This window comes from Dromiciops gliroides, chromosome 4 (genome assembly GCF_019393635.1).
Source record: "Dromiciops gliroides isolate mDroGli1 chromosome 4, mDroGli1.pri, whole genome shotgun sequence".
Classification (NCBI taxonomy): Eukaryota; Metazoa; Chordata; class Mammalia; order Microbiotheria; family Microbiotheriidae; genus Dromiciops; species Dromiciops gliroides.
Genome location: NC_057864.1, coordinates 32,936,218 through 32,954,651, shown reverse-complemented (window position 1 = coordinate 32,954,651; position 18,434 = coordinate 32,936,218). Strand labels below are relative to the sequence as shown.

At 58.3% G+C, this 18,434-nt stretch overlaps 1 protein-coding gene across 5 annotated transcripts in view; it reads left to right on the top strand.

The window, feature by feature from the left end:
* The window catches only part of RNF220 (ring finger protein 220), a 257,592-nt gene extending 241,704 nt beyond the window's left edge, over positions 1 to 15,888 (top strand). For 3 of the 5 annotated variants that reach the window (XM_044004488.1, XM_044004490.1, XM_044004491.1), the window contains 7 exons: positions 4,020 to 4,116; positions 4,724 to 4,810; positions 4,992 to 5,047; positions 5,560 to 5,641; positions 9,792 to 9,900; positions 10,011 to 10,085; positions 15,053 to 15,888. In XM_044004488.1, the coding sequence (XP_043860423.1) occupies positions 4,020 to 4,116; positions 4,724 to 4,810; positions 4,992 to 5,047; positions 5,560 to 5,641; positions 9,792 to 9,900; positions 10,011 to 10,085; positions 15,053 to 15,124 (578 nt within the window). In that variant the 3' untranslated portion in view covers positions 15,125 to 15,888. Of the gene's footprint in view, positions 1 to 4,019; positions 4,117 to 4,723; positions 4,811 to 4,991; positions 5,048 to 5,556; positions 5,642 to 9,791; positions 9,901 to 10,010; positions 10,086 to 15,052 lie in introns of all 5 variants that reach the window. The other 2 variants (XM_044004487.1, XM_044004489.1) reach the window with 1 other exon arrangement.
* The last annotated feature ends 2,546 nt before the right edge of the window (positions 15,889 to 18,434 follow it).

Below are 18,434 nucleotides of genomic sequence, written 5' to 3'. Positions count from 1 at the left end.
GAGCCAACCTGGGCAGCTTCCAGCCACCTTCTCGCTGCCCCCTGGAAACGGCCCCTGGGAGGGCATGGCTTCTCAGGGGAGCAGGAGAAGGCAGGCAAGGGCTGTGTGTCGGGGCTGCTCTGGGATGGGTAGAGAGAAAGGCTGGTGGAGACAGATGGTCTGTCAAGCCCAAGGCCTGAGCCAGGGGAGGGGTCCTGATGGTGTGACACCTGCCTGCTCTGGGCGGCAGTGGCAGCCTGACTCCCCACCCTCCACCCAGAGTGGCAGAGGCCACGGCTACCGCCCCTGCTGTCTGGCATGGGAGGTGGCAGGTGGTGTTAACAGCTAGCATCTGCCTTTGTTGTGCGTGTTGAGGAGTGACTTGGGGATTTCAGGGAGGAGGAGTAGGAGTGTTCTTCCAGTAGGACGTGGCTGCTGCCGTGCCCTCTGGCCTTCTGGCCCCGGTGTACGCCACGGGTGCACGCAGCTCGAGTGACACAGTTGTCGAGTCGGGGACGGTGAAGGAAGCAGGGGCCGGGCCTCGGTGGACTCGGACGTCGCCGCTCGCCTGTGTCTCTTCTGACGTGCGCCAGCAAGTGAGGCAGTGAAACGCATTATCGAGTGGGGCCCGGAAAGTGGCTAACTGCGTTTGACACACGCCAACTCCCTGCCTCCACACTGGATAATTGCATTGTCAACTGCTCAGCCAAGTGGCAGGTGACAGACACTGCCGGCCGATTGATTGTCCCGGCATCGCCCAGGCCGGCTCCGAGGCCTGTCAGGCCCCAATCGATGGCGTTTACACAAGCCACCACAGCGGCATCGGTAACTAATTTCAGCTGGAAACTCATCTGCAGCCAGCACCCTGGCCTACCTTGTCCCCTCCTGTCCTGTCCCCCAGCTGTAGGGTGGCCCCCCTCCCCCCCCCCCCCCCCCCCGGGAGGAGACACTCCTTCTGGGCCTTTCTTTCTCCCCCCCCCCCCTCCCGTGTTTAGTGCAGCAGGTGAGGAAATCAATGGGGGCTTTTTTGTGGTCTCAGATTCCAGGACATTACCGCACCAAGCTCACACACATCTCTAGTTTCTCAATCAATATGATGATCAATTGATTAAATTAACACTGACTTTCTTTCTTTTTCCTGGCCCAGGAAAAAAAAAAATTGTTTGGAGGAGAGGGGATTATTTTATAAAATTTAGACCTTGTTATTTCAGCCCCCACCCTTCCCTCCCCTGGCTCTGTGCTCATTTCAGGGTCTTGCCGTGAAACAGGGTTGGGCCCAACTCCTAAGCTTTCATCATGAGGCTGCTCCCCTTGGGGGTTCACTTGCCTCTTGGGGTCATGGCTGCCCTCCCCCCTCCCTAGTGGGTACCTGAGTTGAAAGCCTCAGTGCACCTGCCCAGGCAGTCTGAGTCAGCAAAGAGAGCCCTGCTTCTTACTCCCAGAAGTTATCATACAGCTCCCCTGGGGGTGGAAACTAGCATTTAGAGCCAAAGAAGCTTAACAGTCATCTGCTCCCACCTCCTCTGGCTGTTGGGGGACACCTTTCCTCCGTCCCCCAGGAGCAGGCCGTGTGCTGGATACAGCAAGCCCTTCCTGGAGCTTGGGGGAGGAGCTTGCCTTGGCCCATCTCTCCTTAGCTGGGCCAGGGGTCGAAGGCAGAGCTTTCCAGCAGGCAGGGCTCAGTCTGCTTCCTAGGCCATCTTGCCTACAAATGCTACTTTGGGGGATTTTCACAGCTGAGGGTAAAAAGGAGATTGGAGGCCTTTCCAGGCCAGGGGGCCATCTGGGGTTCTACATAAAATGACTATGACCGTTTCTTTTTATTGGGATGCTGGGAGAAGTCAGCAAGTGATATTTCTTTCATTAAGAAAATTGAGTTTAACAGGCCAGGGAGCAGGGTGCATATAGACTTAGCCGGATTCCATCAAAGTGCTCGGGGGAATGAAGGAGGCCCACGTCACCTAAAGTACTAACCCATGGGCTGTCCCATGGGAGACCCAGCTCAGAGATCACGTGGTCCTGGACCTGAGAGATTCTAGTCTGTCTCCCTCATTTTACTGAGGAAGAGTCTGAGGCTGTCAGGGCTTAAGGGACTTGCCCATGGTAGCCCAGACAATTGGTAGCAGAGCTGGGCTTTGAACAGGGGCTCTCTGACCTAGGTCTGTAGATCTTTCTACAGCTTCCCAGCTCGGTTGGGGGTTGAGGCCAGGCTCACAGAACCCAGAGGGTACCACGCTGGCCACTCCGAGCTGTCCAGGTGAGGTCTGAGCAGCAGAGAGCGCGCATGTCCCTTCTCAAAGCAGCCTTGTGCCATCAGGAGAGCCGGCTGCTTCTGCTCCTTTGTTTACCAGCTTCAGGAAAAGAGAGGCCACGGGCCACTGGAAAGGCGAGCTGGAGTTTGTTAATGATTTGGGGCTCTTCGACACCTTTGGGGTGTTTATTTTAAATCGTTTCCAAGAAGCTGAGGCCCCTCTAGCCCTGCCTAAGCGGGCGACAGCAAACGAACAGCCGCCAGGAGGATATTAAGTTGACCTTGCCACTCGTCACTCACTGAAGGCGGCCCCTGGCAGAAGCAGGAATAACTTGATTTGGTGAGCGCTGGGCTGGCAGCCCCCAGAAAGCTGTGTGTACACAGCGCTGGGGGCTGCTGGGCCTGCAGCGACCCTGATTGATGGGGGAGTTTGTCTCCCAGCCTGTCAGAGGCCTTATGGAGGTGCCACTCACTGGTGAGGCCAAAATGGCTTCTCAGAACACACCTGGCTAGCCAGGGGACCCGTGGAAACCACTGCCAGCTGCCTATCGCCTCTTCTGGAGTGAGGGGAAGACACCTGCTTCCTGTCCTCTCAAAAGGGCTTGGACAGGGAATCTGATCTCTAGAGCATCCCAGAGACTTGTATTCGGCAGACTTCAACAGACTTTGGCTTGGTGTCTTGTATGTATCTTGAGTCTTTGAAGACCTGTTTCTCTGAGGGTGGGTGGCCAATGAGAAGTGATGCGTGGCCACCACCACCAAGGGCCATGGTGGGGCCTAAAGCCTCTTCCCTCCTGATGGTGGCTTGTGCAGTCGGAAGGCCTTGGGCGCCTGCACAGCATGGGCATCCTGGGCCAGTGGCCTGAAGGAGCAGGTGTGGGCATGCATCCCGCTGGGGCCATTCTCCCTAGCAGTGTGTGACTGCTCTTGTCCAGGAATCTGGTCTGAACGAGGCGGGGATGAATAATTAATGGCAGGCAGTTCAGACACCAAATATTTGAGCAGCTGCTTGGTGACTTTGCTGGCAGGGACCTTGAGGCAGAACCAAGAAGCTGGGCCTCCAGAGTTATGGTGAACCCAGCCATGGCAGAGCAGGGCATCCCCATTGGGGCACAGCAGGCTCTGGCCTGTGCTCTAGGCGAGGTAGCACAGGAGACTAACACATGGGAGTGAGTTAGAGGGAAGGCCTGGAGCAGCCACTTGGCCTTTCTGGCACCACCATCTGCAGAATGGGAATAGGTGGGCCAGCGCGTATGCGGGACTTTGAGCTGATACTGGGGGTTGCAGTGTGACCAAGGTGGGGGTTTCCCCTCCAGTCCTCAGAAGGCCCTGGGCTGTCCATCCTGTTCTCTCTCCTTTTCATAGGTGCCCAGGAGACAAAGCAGGGCCCTCTGTGGAAGCAAGGCCAGGGCCAGAACTGGTGGGAAGGGAGGGTATTGGCCCCTTGCATGTCAGGCTGCAGTGTGCTATGGGTGTTACAGAATGGGAGAGATTGTGTCACAGTGGGGCAGCCCGGGAAGCCCGCATAGGGGGTGTGTGAGCAAAGGCCCACTGTGGCACCTTTTCAGGGAGGCATGGCAGATGAGGGCAGGTAAAGAGGGGCCTCGAATGCCAAGCCAGAGGAGTCGGCCCTCGTGGGGAAGTCTGTCAGGGGGTCCCTTAAGACTCAGGTCCAGCAGCGATTCCAGCATGCTGTCTTTTCTCCAAGAAGAGCTGTATGTGCACATGCATGCAAGCCTCAGGTTAGGTGCCTTGCCCACCCCACACCCTGGTATCTGTGTCCCCACAGGCTCCGGCTTCATCATGTGCAGTGGCAAGGAGAATCCAGACAGTGACGCTGATCTGGATGTGGATGGTGATGATACCCTGGAGTACGGGAAGCCCCAGTATCCTCTCTGACATGCCTGGGAGGGATGGCACGTGCAGGCTGACACCCGCTGGGTGGCCCCATGCTTAGTTCCCAGTGTTTCCCGAGCCTGGGGGCCCCGCAGCTGACTTCAGCCAAAAGGAGTCCTCATTGGGAGGCCTTGAGGAGCCTCAGTTCCAAGCCTCCCTCTCCTTTGAGTCAAGGCAGGCAGAGCCAGTTACTCAATCTGCTCAAAGGGCTGCAGGGGGGCACCCCAAAGCTAAGCATCCCCAGTCACTTTGTGGCCATCATTTGGCCGGCTCTTCACTCATCTCCTAATGCGGGCCCTCCAGTGGTCTCTGTGTGTGTTGTGTGTGGCAGTGAGGGTTAAGTGACTTGCCCAGGGTCACACAGCTAGTAAATGTCAAGTGTCTGAGGCTGGATTTGAACTCAGCTCCTCCTGACTCCAGGGCTGGTGCTCTATCCACTGCGCCACCCAGCTGCCCCCTTGCCAGGGGCCTCTTAACTCCAGGTGTGGTCTGGCTGAAACCCTAGCTAGCTATCCAACCAAGTGGGCCCTGATTTGGAAGGTGCTGAGAGGCCAGTGATTGGTCTGCTGGGCAGTTTTTACCTTAACCCATGTCCAGGTATACTGAGGCTGATGTCATCCCATGTACTGGTGAGGAGCCAGCTGAAGCCAAAGAGAGAGAAGCCCTCCGGGGAGCTGTGCTAAAGTAAGTTCTGAGGCAGGGTCGGGGCAAGGGGGCTGGTCCAGGCCGCTGCTGCCCCCTCGTGGAAGCCATGTGGAACACTGCTGGGACAGCCCCCTTCTCCCTTCTGTGCCTCCCCTCCACCCATTGGTGTCTCTCCCATTCCCCCACCTGAAGGCCTCACTGCTTCCCCCTTCCCTTGCAGTGGTGGCACACCCAGCACTCGGATAGCGCCAGAGTTCTCTAAGTGGGCCAGTGATGGTGAGTCCTGCACTTGGAGGAGGGGCAGACAGCAGCTGAGCCCTAGCCCTGGCGCTGCTGGCAGGGGGAGGGACACAAGAACATCAACTGCTTTGCCCCCCCCCCCTTAGAGCATCCAGCACCTGCTACCCTCTTGTGTGGGCCCCTCACCCTGGGAGCTGAGGCTGAGGCAGTAGAAAGGGGTGCCTGAGCAGAGGCCTCAGACCCTGCCAGGAAAGCCACTGTCTGTCCAGCAGCCAGTACCATGCTCTAGGGGCTTGGCTTCCTGCTTTCTCTCTAACCCCTAGGCCAGGGCCAGGCCCCCCAGGGCAGCCGTGAGTAGGATGGGGAGCCCCTCTGATTAGGAGCTGTCCAGCCGACAACTCCTGCTCTAGGGACCTGGCTGGCTGCTCTTCCTCTGATCTCTCAGGACCAGCCCTGCCAGGGCGTCCTGGATTAGGAGAGGAATGCACTTGGATTGGGAGGGAGCCTTCAGGGCCAGGCCTGGGTGTAAGTTTCTCCTTCTCCAGCAGAGATGCCCTCCACGAGTAATGGCGAGAGCAGTAAGCAGGAGGTTGCCATGCAGAAGACGTGCAAGAACAGCGACATTGAGAAGTGAGTTGGGGGGTCTGGGGGTGGAGGGCGCCCCTGCCTCCTGGGGCTGAGCCTGCGGGTGGCAGCAAGTGGGGAGGGCGGGAGAGAGGGAGAGGGAACCGGACTGAGCTAGGGGCAGGCAAGCTGTCTGTGACTGCCCAGACTCTGAATTGATAAGCGGCCGGCCGGCCCTGAGAGCTTGGGAGCGCCTGCCCGCGAGCCCCGCCGCTGAGCTGTGATATATGGTAGCCCGGCCCAGCCGCAGCAGCTGATTCATCTCCAGTTTCTGTTTCTTAATCGGCAGCTAAATTGGTTTCATTTTTCTTGTCCCGGGTGTTGCTCGCGGCAAGTTGAGGCAGAACCGCTGGGCTTCGTTGTTTGTAGCTAGAATTTGGGGGCTTTGGTGTTGTGGCCACTGCAGGCTAGGGGAGCAGTTTGTTAGGGCCCCCCCCCCTTTCCTCCCATTGGTGGTAGTTGTGGGACCTGAAGTGAGGCTTCTGTCCTGTTTTCAGAGAGCTGCCTGAGCACAGATGAGGAGAGGTTTGGCCACCCTTGACAGCCAAAGGGTTAGGGAGGACAGTGCTGGCTCCCACCTCTTTACCCAGGGGCAGTGCCCCAGACCCATGGTGCCTTAGGGGCCTCCCCAAGAAGTTGGTGTCACCTCATGGGTCCCAGGTCTGCACCCCCCACCCCACCTTATGTCGGCAGGATCTGTGGGGCTCCCAAGAGCAGCCCGGGGAGGCTGCAGGTGGCTTGGGTGCCCCCTCCTTGCCCCCAAGGTGCTGGCCAAGTTCAGTCCCCACGTGGGAGCCAGGGTCATGTGGGGGGAAAAGGCAGCATCTTAATTCCGAGGGCCAATGTTCAATTTTGCTTCCTGCCACCAAAGTAGATTGCAGGCCAGCGTGCAAGTCTGGGTTCCTGGCCCACTGGGTCACCTCCCATTTGTTTTCCTCAATTTTCTGTTGTCATAAATTCATTCCAGCCCGTTGTGGTTGATCAGTTTATCTCGGTCGGGGCAGAGAGCGCTGCTAGTATGATATATGACATGAAACGTTTTAGCCAGCCTCTCCATGAATCACTCTAGCTGCTCTGTGTCAGCGGCAAGGCAAACAGGCCCGCGCGGCCGACCAGGCCGCCGATGAGCTCAGGATGGGAAGAGACATGACGTATGAATGTTTATTTAATAATTCTCTAATATTTCCAGCCGAGTGTGGTTGTGCCTTCCGAATGGGGGCTGGGGAGGGGTCGGGGGAGGGGAGCGAACTCTAATCTGGAGGAGCCGGTCATAAATCAGGGAGACAACATCATTAATCAGGGAAGGAGGTGGGCCCAGGGGCCACTGGCTGGCCTGTGCGGCCGGGCCTGGACTGTCAGGGCCGGGAGAGGACCGGACCAGCCGAGATGGGGGCCAGTTTGGGGCGGGGGCATATAAAACAAGTCCTGATTTCCATGCTCCTTGTCCAGCAAAGCCTCATGCATAACAGCGGGGGCCCCAGTGGGCGAGGCAAGTGTGTGAAACCTGGGATTTGAGGCGACTGCTACCGCCGCCGCCAAGCATTCAATCCGCTTGTAATTATCTCCTTTGGAGAACACTTCATGCCGGGCATGCTTCAGCGGGCGAAACGCTCGTTGGGTTAAGAAGGTTTGAGAGCAGGAGACATTGCCGCGGGTTGGGTTTTTTCCTCTCTTCCAAATGGCAGTTTTACAAAGCGTTGGTCCCGCCACGTCTCTGGGGGTCAGGGGCGCTGAGCACAGCTGGCGTTTCAGCAGAGAGGGCGCCCCAGGGGCCAGGTGTGGGCACGGCTCCATCCCAACCCTGCTACCAGGGCCGCCTTTTGGGATCCTGCTCACATGGTTCCTGTAGAAACTAGCTCTCAGCTCCATGCTCTGAAGCAGCCCAAGGGGGGAGGAGGAGGGAGGAGGAGGGAGGGAGGGGAAGAACCAAGCACACAGACAGACACCCAGCTCCAGTGTGCTGGGGGGACGGGGTGGGGTGCGTGGGCAGGGCCTGTTAGCTCCTTCTGGCAGAGTAAGCCAGGTAGTGTCTGGGGGACCGGGGGCGGGGGGGGGGGGGGAGCTGGACCCCATCTCCTGGTGGAACTGACCCCTCCCTCTTGTTGTGCCACACTCTTCCCTTGGCCTCTTTGTCCCCCAGCCAGTCAGGACGCAGACCTTTGCGGTCAGCCTCCGCATCTCCTTGACCCTTGACTGCCCTCAGTTCGGGGCTCAGTTTTGCTAGTCTCTTAAATGGTACAGGTTTGGCTTCACAGCCGTAAGGAGGAACTTCAGCATCTGTGGCAGATTGGAAGGGGGCGGGGAGCCGAACTGAGGGTGCCCAGGCCTGGCCACCCAGGGCCACTTGCCCCTCTGGGGCAGTTACACTGGCCCAGGGGTAGAGGAAGCTGAGGTCTGGCAGAAGGTTGTGGTAATAATGGAACCTTTATTTCAGAGTGTTGGCCCAGGACCAGATGAAGGCTTGGGGACAGGTGGGACAAGCCCCATCCCATCCTGTTAGTACCTGAAGACTCTGGGGGATGGGGGTGGGGGGTGGGTCATCAGGTGCCTGTTCCCCTAGGCTGGGAACAGCCCCCAGCTCCGCCTCACAGGCTGGGCTCTAGAGATACCTGTTCTGTTGGGGGGGCCATTTGCTCTCAACTGCAGGGGAAACAAGCCGGCCCAGGCTGAAATTCAGGAAGACATCTAGGAGGGATGAATGGCAAGCCCAGAAGCCCCTGTCTGAGCTGTTTGAGGGGGCAAAGACTGCTGGCCCCGTGCCTACAGTGGCTGCTGGAGAGAGGACAGTGCCCAGAGAGAACTCGGGAAACAAGGACCCTCTTGGTCCTGCTCCCTCTGGGGGTTGGGAGGAAGGGCAGGCCCAAGCAGGGTAGGCCAAGGGCACCCCGGGCTCCTCACACCCCCAGCTGCATTCTATGGGCCTCGCACTCTGTCTGCCTGGCAGAAGCCTGTCCTGGGCTACCCCATCAACTCCTGGGCCTGCATTGCCCTTGACATGGAACTGGGGCTTTCCCCGGGGGCCTGGGACGCCAGGGGAGAAGGCCCACACACTGGTTGTGTGCCAGGCTTGCAGGGCCTTGTCTTGGAGTTATGAAAGGGGATGCACCGCTGGGAGGACCTGCCGCCTCCCGAGGACAGGCCAGAGGATTTATAGCACTGCCTCTCTCTCCCTGGGCAAAATCTGGGAATAAATAGCACCATTAACATTTTAAATTACAAATCCCATGTCAGGCCCTGTTATTTACATGGGAGCACTGAGCAGTTTAATTACACAGTAATTGGCACCCAGCAGAAGAGGGGTGACCCCAGCTGGGGCTGCAGAGGGAAGCGCCTTCCTGGGCAAGGACTGTGAGCCCAGAGCTGTCCACCAGGGGCCAGCCTCGCTGCATAGGAGCCCTGCTACCTGACAGGGCCCTTCTATGTGGACCAGTGAGCAGAGACGGGTAGTCAGGGTGACAAGACAGGCCAGACCTGTTGGGGCGCCACATCTCCCCTAGCCCGGGAAGGGCATTGGAGGGGATGGAGCAGCCTGGTCTGGTGTTTAGAAGCTGTCAGGGAGGGCAGGCTTCCAGGATCTCTCTGGGGTGGAGACCCAAGGGAGGCTGACCCAGTGACACGGGCCTAGGTCATGTGACAATCAGTGTAAGGAGAGGAATGAGGGGGTAGGGGCCTTTGGGGACCCAAGTGGCCTTCTGGCCAAGCCAGGCAGGTGTTTGGAGATCCCCAGAGGCTGATTGCAAGGGCTGGATGATCTCCTTTGTTAGTGGCTACAGTTTGGGAAAGACATGAATTGGCCTGTGGCCAATATAGGGGGGCGGTAGGGACCCCCAGACATGGGAATAAATGAGAGGTACTGGACTCCCCATCTGCCTCCTGAGGAAGTGACAGTGACTTAGTAGCTCAGGTGTTTATTGCCCAGTGAGGAGGACCCTGAGCTCCAGCCTTTGGCCAGCCCAGTCCCCTGTTACCCCAAGAGGTGGCTCCACAGCCCCAGGGAGGTTGGGAAAATGCTGCTCAGACTCCAAGGCCACCCCCATTTCCCCTGGCTTTGGGCCTTCCCTAAGGTCAGGGCCGGAGAGGGTCTCTGTGTCTGTGGAGAAAGGGGTTCTGGCTGTGATTCCTGACTCTACCTATGCTTCCCCCCTCCCCATTCCAGGATCACCGAGGACTCGGCCGTGACCACATTTGAGGCCCTGAAGGCCCGTGTGCGGGAGCTGGAGCGGCAGCTGTCCCGTGGGGATCGATACAAATGTCTCATCTGCATGGTGAGGGGCCCTTCCTGCTCAGACTCACACAGGGGGAGGGGGCAGGGGGCGTGGGACCCTGCAGGGAGAGCCAGGCCTGGCCATGATAGCCCACTTCTCTCATCCTCCAGGACTCCTACACAATGCCTCTGACATCAATCCAGTGTTGGCACGTGCACTGTGAGGAGTGCTGGCTCCGGACCCTGGTAAGAAGTGGGGTGGGCAAAATGGGCTGCAGCCAGCCCGGTGGGGGTGGGGGGGGCTCTCCTGCCCCCCCACACACACCGGGGTTCCTGGCTGGCCCTTGTGCTTCCTGCGGGCCCTGGGCAGCCCAGAGACGGGGCATTGACTGATAGGAAGCCCTGACCTGAGCAGCTGCAGTGGGCTGCCCAAGAGGAATACCCCCCCCCTCTAGCCCTCCTTCCCAGCCGTGATCACTGACCCTAGAACACAGAGCAGGAAGGAGCCCTCTTGTGTGATCGATAGGAGGGCTTCAAGAGAGAAAAGAAAGGGATGAGCCTGAGGTCAGACAGAATCAGTGATGAGTCTATGCTTTGCTGCCTTCCATGTTAAGGAAGCCAGCATTTCCACCCACTTAGCCTCTCGGACCATCAGTTTCCCCCTCTGTAAAAGATCGCTGAGGAGGGGCAGCTAGGTGGTGCAGTGGATAGAGCACCGGCCCTGGAGTCAGGAGGACCTGAGTTCAAATCCAGCCTCAGACACTTAACACTTACTACCTGTGTGACCCTGGGCAAGTCACTTAACCCCAATTGCCTCACTTAAATTAAAAAAAAAAAAAAAGATCACTGAGGTCCCAAAGGCTCTAGGGTAGAAGATGCTTCTGCAGTATTGTGGCAGCTGGATTGCCAGGTTCATCCCCTGCCAGGGGAGCCTCTCACTGTCACTGTGACTCAAGTGCTCCCAGCTCAGCCCTCTGGGGCCAAGAAGAACAAGCTGGCCCCTCCCATGGGACGGCCTATCACAGACTGGGATGGCGCTCTCCTAACCCCCCACCCTAACCCCTTACCCTTCTGGCTCCAGGCTTAGCATCCCCAGGCTCTGCAGCCAGTCTGCACGTGACCTGCACTCCAGGCCTTTCCCTAGCCCGGTCACTTTCCCCCAGACCCCTCCAAGTTGTCCTCCCACAGCTGACCCACATACCCCAGATTTGACCTGAGCATTTTGTCCATCCTTGCGCTCCCTCTGTGCCTCAGCTTTGCATGCTGGCCCCTCCCCTGCCCATTTCTACCTCCTATGACTTCTCAGGCCACCAGGCCTTGGCTGCTCCCCTGACATTCTTGCTGCGGTGATCAGGGATCTCTACTCTGCCAGATCCAGTGACTTCTTCGCAGATCTCATCCTGGGGTGTCACACTCTCAGTCACTTTCTCCTGGATACCCTGATGGTTCTCCTCCAACTGTTCCTCAGTCTCCTTTGCTGCATCTTCATCATTGGTCCATCCCGCCCATGGACAGTGGTTCTCCAGGCCTCTGGCCTGAGCCCTCCTCTCCTCTCTATGCTCTCATTCTTGATGATCTCATCGGCTTTCACAGGCTGGGCTGTGGTGCTGTATCTGTATATCCTCTGCCCACTCCCCTGCCCCCCAGTCTCTCCTGCATTCCAGCCCCATATGCCCCCCTAGATGCCCCCAAGGTATCTCAGAATCATTCCCCAGAGGCCTCTGCTCTCCCACCTGCCCCTTCAGTCCAGCCTTCCCAAAGTAGAATTGGTGCTCCCTCCCTGAGACACCCCTGTTTCTGTAGCTGGGCCGCCATCGGCCCATCACCTTGACTTGCAGCCTCGGGGTCCTCAGCTTCCCTTCCTCTCTCTTTGCCCTTTACTGCCGTCACTGCAACCGCCCCAGCTCAGGCCCTCCCTTGGCACTGAGATTGCTGTCACCTCCTAAACGATCTCTCTGCCTCTCCAGTCCTTCCTTCTCACATCTGCCAAAGTGCACCCCTAGTACCCAGCTCTGCCTCCTTTATAAAAACTCCAGTGGCGCTCTATTACCTCTGATCAAATCCAGACTCCTCCAGTTGGCATTTAAAGCTTTCGTAGTTTGGCTCCTGCAGACCTTTCAGCGTGTATTCTTCTACTCTGCTGTATAGACAGCGCTTGCTGTTCCCTGTAATAGACGTGTCACCTCCCATCTCCATGCCTTTGCACTAGCTGTGCCTCATACCTGTAATTGCCTTCCTTCTCCCCTCTGCCTCACAGAATCTGTACTATCTTCGGGGTTCGGTTCATTTGCTCCCTAAGGCCTCCTCCGCATCCCCTAGATGCTAGCACCCACCCACATATTCCCAGGAATTCTTTTGCTTTTAATGGTTTACATACATTAGGTTCTATACACTCAATAGACTATAAGCTCCTTGAGGGCAGGCCCCATTGAGCTTTGGTCTTGGTATTCTCTGTGCCCAACACCATACCTGGCAAATAATTGGCATTTCTTATGTGCCTTTGGAGGTTGGAGCCCAGTCCCATTTAACTCTTCGAAGCCCAGCTGACTCCTCGTCCTTGCAGCCAATTCCTCTTACTCCTCCAGCCTTTTCCACACAACCAACATGCCAGCCTCACCCCGCCCCCATCTTGTTACCGTGAACAAGACTGCTTTTTTTGGACCCCACGTTTATCCCTTTGGATGTTACTCGGCCCAGTGCTCCAGCCCATCCAAAGTTTTCTGGATTTGAACTGAGAGCCTGTATCTTGGCCGTCTCTCCCAGCCTGATCACAGATAAAACAGTAAATGGTGCAGACAGACCCTTGGGGCCCTACCCTGGAAACCTCCTTCCAAGGTGACCATCATGGACTGTTCCCAAGTCCACCAGTGCCTACCACAGTGCCTGGCACAGAGTAGGTGCTCTTGCTTTTTCCTCTTGACCACAAGGATGCTTCCCCAAGCTTGGGGCACACCTTGGGTGCTGCACCCTGGCCTCTGTGTCCCAGAGGCTTCAGCCTGTCAGACCAGCACAGCCTGGCCTTGGTGTAGGAACTGGGGCTCCTGCTAACAGGGCTCATTCAGCTTTCACTCAGCGCCCAGCCCATCATGGTTCTGATTGATTCTGTGAGGAGACAGGGGCTCCTCTGGGCTTCCGTCCCCTCCCCAGGACCCTTGCTGGCCACCTCCTCCTCCTCCTCCCTTTTCAGAAGGTGATGCTCTGGGCCACTGCCACTGTCTCCACCCCACCTGACCTCAATGACATTCACATCTTCCCTGTTTCACCCCCAGCCCAGGCTACCCCAGGCTTGGGGCCAGTCTTGTCCAGGCAAATCCCCTTGTTTGAAACATCTTTTTCAAGTTCCTTCTTGTGCCCCAGGGATTAGCACCTCCAAGTGGCCTTACACCCCATCATCTCCAGACCCGCATTGGGCCGGTTCCCTTTGACAAGCTTCTGCTCTAACAAAGGACCCCAGAAGGGGTGCCGAGCAGGTCACAAGACAGAGGGAAGGCCATCTTCAGGGCCAAGCTCTCATTGGCTGCCACATCCCTCTGCTGACTCACTGAGCTTGCCAGTCACGAAAACCCCTGGACCTCTGTCAGACAGACTGCTGGCCTGCACTTCCGGGGCCCCCTTGGTCTTTGTCCCCTGAGCTCAGCCCCCAACCCTGCTCCGGCTACACCTTCCATACCCCATGTGAGACAGGGCACACTGCTCAGGCAAAGCCTCGGCTCATCTGTTGCCCAGCCCTCCCTGCATGACCACACTGTGGTTATTACAGACCCTGCAGCCCAGGCCCCAGCTCCAGCACAGGCACAGGCGGGTTCCGTGTGACCATTAAAACGTAGCCTGAAGCCGCAATAAAAGCTGGAGAGGAGCGGCTGGGTCTTTGTGGCCTGATCAAAGTCAGGCGTGTGATCTCGTTAGGGTAGCTGAGCCAACGTGGGGGCCGGACCCGTGGGGTTTAACGGCCCAGCTGGGCCTGGCAAGCCTGCCTTGTTCTGATTACAGCCCCGCTCCTTCCCACAAAGGGGGCCTTGTGGTGGAGCCAAAACCTCATCTCTGCTGGTCCTTTCCCACCCCTGGAGGATGTGGGGAGCCATCCGTCCAAGGGCCAGGGGGCCGCAACCATCCTACAAGGAGATCCACCCTTGGATGTGCCTTGGCAGGCACTTGTGGTCTTCCACCTGCAGAGGGGTGCCCGGGGGGGCCATGGCAGAGTAAGAGTGGAGGCCTGGCCACAGACCCTGGAGCTTCAGAAGGCCTTCGAGTCTGTCTCCTCCAACTTCTCCCCTAAGGTGCCAAGGCTGTGGTGGAGCAGGGCCTTCGCTCTTGTCAACCTCGGACCCCTTTGGCCTGCTTGGTCCCCCCCTCCCCTAGTGTGGCAGTGGTTTTGTGCCCTTTCCACTCATTTATCCGTCTGTCCCCACGTTCTGCAAAATTAGCCCCTCAGTCACGTGTCGTAGTCTAGGCTTTAGACACGTGGCCAAGTCGGCTTTTTGCCCCAAGAGGCATCCCCAGATTTGTCATCTGCCCACCCAAGGTGAGCAGGGGCTTCCTAAGGAGGCGGCCCAAGGCCCTCCCCCTCCCCGCTCACCTCCCCTGGGGTGCTGGGCCTCTGTCTTGGGGCTCCCCTTCACTTTCCCTGGCTTTCTGATGCCGCGCCCCCCAGAGCAGGCCCTGATCACTGCCTGGCTCTTACGGCCACTCCCTCGTCTCCATTTCCACCACAAGGGAAAAAAGGACCCCCACGATCAGACACAATAGACCGTGCCGATGGCAGACAGCCCCAAGGGCTGGGCTCTCTGTTCTTCACTAAGCTGGGGGCCCAGGCCCAGCCTGGCTCAGGCTCCTGCAGGCAGGACCCCTGTGAAGGTATCCCGACCAAGGTTAGGTTCCCCCCCAGCCCTTATCAGGATCAGAGCCTTCGGCCCAGCAGGGAGAGCTGAGGTTTGCTTCCCTCCTAAATACAGTCAAGCACCTGACCTTTGTGGAGTGAGTGTCACCTCAGTGTGGGAAGGGAGGGTGGCTCCGGCCCCAAAAAGAGGCCAGCCAGGAGAATGGTCAGAGCTTTGGGCCTGAGCTGACCCTACCGGCTTCTGGCTCTGAGAGCTCTTCTCAGCAGGAAGATCTATCTGGTTGGGAGAGGAGGGGTGGAGACAGGGAGCCAGACTGAGGAAGGCACCAGGCCTCCTCCACTGACTGTCCTTTCACCCCACCCCCACCCCCCACAGGGAGCTAAGAAGCTGTGCCCTCAGTGTAACACCATCACAGCCCCCGGGGACCTGCGACGCATCTACTTGTGAACCCAGACACCAGGACCAGGCGTGAGCCCGCCCCCAGCCCTGCTCACCCACCACCCACAGAGACAGACACACGTGTACACAGGCGTGCACACAGGACTCTGGAGCCAGAGTGGAGGGTGTGGAGCAGCCCAGCCCCCCTCCTGCCCCTGCCCCGCCCAGCCCTGGCCAGCTCTGTCCCCTTCCTGCCCCTGTGTGTCTGCAGCTGGGCGGGCCAGAGCGCTGGGTCTGGGCAGACACACAGATGGACCTGCACACAGGCCAGACAAGCACATGTAACATAGACCCTGTATGTTTACAATGTTGTGTAGAGATGGGATGGACTCTCCCTGCCCCTGGCCCTGCCCCCCACCCCCCAGCCCTCCCTGGGTTGTATGTTTTCTTCTTTCTTAAAGGAGGCCCCAGCCCCTCCCCACACTGGTCCCCTGTGTCTGCCAGCGGTGGTTTCCCGTTCAGTGGTGTATAGTTCTTCATTCGGCCCGGGGCCGGTGGGCGGGCAGCGGGCTCCGTCTCCATCTGTTCTGGGGCTCGCCTGGTTGCTGGTCAGTGCCAGGGACCAGGGCTGCTTGTAAGGAAGGAGTGGGAGTCCCTTCCGGGGCAGTGACCCTCCAGAGGGGAGGGGCTCGACCGCCCTGGCCCTGGCCTGCCCGCCCGCTGGCTGCCGCGGACGCTGTGCTGTGATGCTGTGTCTGTATATCCTCTGCCAAGGTACTTGTCCTTCCTGTTTGTAAACTCCATTTGACATGAATTAAACCAGTGTACGCCCACGTCTGGCCCATCCTCAGCGAGGCTCTGGGGCCCAGGAGCTGAGTCTGTTCGAGGCCCCAGCATCATCTGGGAGAAGCTCCCGAAGGAGGAGGCCAAGTGTGGCCCAAGTACAGTCGGGTCCTGTGAGTCCCCAGAGGAAGGGGTCTCTGAGAAGCCAGTGACAGTCGTGGTTTCTGAATGCTCCTGACTGGACAGCCCAGGCTACTGAGAAGGGCATCAGAATGCCCAGCTGTGCCCCACACCCAGCGACTAGCTCAACCTATAAGCAAGCTAACTCCTTGCCCACTCTAGGTGTGTTTGCTCATCTGTGAAATGGAAGGCATGGGGTCACTAGCCACTGTGGGGAGGGCCTCACCCCAGGGACTCTGCTGCTTTGCGCTCTGCCTCCACAAACTCCACACACACCCCAAAGGGTCACAGGCGCCACTTCCCCATCTGGGCCAAGTCCAAACCCAATTACCATTGAGCTGCCCAGGCCTGGGGTGAGAGGTCAGTGGAAGCCTGGGAGCAGCCTGATGGATGGGAAGATCCTGACCTTAGCCACCAGGGGTCACCTGAACCCGAGAGAGAAGGGAGACAAACAGCCTCAGATACATTGTGGGGTTGAGGCCTAAGGCTTGGAGATCTTAGTGGGTGGAGATGGGGATAAGGGAGGTGGCCAGACCAGCAGATCAAGGGGGAGGGAGTTGGGACGATAATGCCAGTCTCTGGCCCTGTGGGGGGCCCACGGTGTTCAGCCCACAACTTTCCGAGCTGTTCATCAGATGCTGCCCAGGCTGTTGGCCTGAGGGGACAGTAATGACCTGGCCCAGGGTCTCCTGTGAGTTCTGAGCTCACTTCTCCATCTACTATAATGAAGGTGCCAAGGGAGGGGGTTGGCTTCTTCAGAGAAGAGGGGGCCCTGGACCCTGCCTCAGGTCCCAAAGGGAGCCTTCCCCCCTCCCCCTTCTGGCTTCTCTGGCTTTGCCCAATTGATGTTAGAGGGTGGCTTGAGTTCAGGCCATCTCTGGACAAGCTGAAAGTGCTGGGGGCTGTGTAGGCACGCTGGGGGCAGGGGGGAGCTGTGTGTGCTACTATGCAGGGCACAGTTCAGCTGGGACCCACATGTGCCAGCTCCAGCTCGAGGCCTGCTTACCCACCCCCAGCAATGGGCAAAGGAAGTCTGAGAGCAATACCACTGGTGCAGCAGGGACTGGGCAGTGCCCAGCTCTAGCTGCTAACTCGTAGGGCTCTCCCTCAACCCCCCAGCTTCTTGCCAAGGAGCTGACCCCCCCTCTGACTTGGGACAAGTCTCTTCTGCTTTCTAGGCTTGTTTTCCCATCTGGAGGAGGTGGGATGGGGCCTTTCCAGCCCCCTTAACAATGGATACCAATGGGGATCCCTCTCCCCCGACCCCAATTCCTCTGCCTATCCCAGGGTGCCCTCTTCTCCTGGCCTTGGACCAGGGCTGAAGAGATGCTAGCACTGGTGTTGGCTCTTGATGCTGCCCGGGATTCCCTGACAGACCCATCCATGGGCATGGACGTTGGAGCTCAATGCCCCAAGAAAAACCTCCAGGAGAACATCAGGCCTTTTGCCAGTGTATGCATATGGGCAGGGGGCACCCCACCCACACCTGCTACAACACTAAATGCTGTCACTGGGCTCTAGCCCAGACAACTTGTGTTGTGCCGCACTGCCACCTGTTGGCTATGTGTGGAAACAACACCAGGACAGAGGCAGAGTCCAGGGAGGGAGTTATAGAATGAGGGCAGGGGTGGTCTTTAGGAATCACGGGTCTCCAGAAACTCCAGGCCAAGGGATGCCAGGGGGCCAGCTCGCTTCCCAGCCCCCAGCCTGGCCACCTAGTGCCTTTCACCAACGTGGAAAGCAGTTCAAGGAGGGTTCAGGATTCCCCCATTACTCGAATCCTTGCTCTCTCCCCTGCCTCACACGCTGCTGCCTTGCCCAAGGATAAGAGAAAGCCCCTCAGAGCTGCGCATCCTCCCTCCCCCTCCTTCATATATGATGGTCGGGATCACAAATGGCCTGTTGGCGCCTTCTCTGGTCTCCAGTGGTGGCCTGAGGGATCTTTGTAGGGCTCTGGGTTGTTAGAGGCATGGATGACATATCAGATCTGCAGCCGCCACCAAACTGGGAGGGAGGGAGAGATCACACCAGAAGGCCAACACCCTGCCAAGGCCACAGCAGTGAACCAGATCTGGTTCAGGAAAAGGCAGCTTCATTAAGTCCAAGACGGGAAGACATTTCTCGGGGGCAACTTGTCTGAACGAGAAGTGGGGGCTGGGGGGCCACCTGCTCCGTGAGTCTGTCATGGGATATGGCAGCCAAGAAAACCAAGAGGCTGCATCCCCACTAGGGGCTCTCATCAGCATCCTGGGAAGGCTAGGCCTGCACCTGTGCCCATTCCTGGGTGCCCAGCTCTGGGCACCACGGTTTAGGGAGGACAAGGACGAGTCAGAGTAGGTCCAGAGCAGGTTGCCAGGCTGCGGAAGAGCCCTGAGCTCAGGCCACAAGAGGATCGGCTGAGTCCTGGTGGAATGGG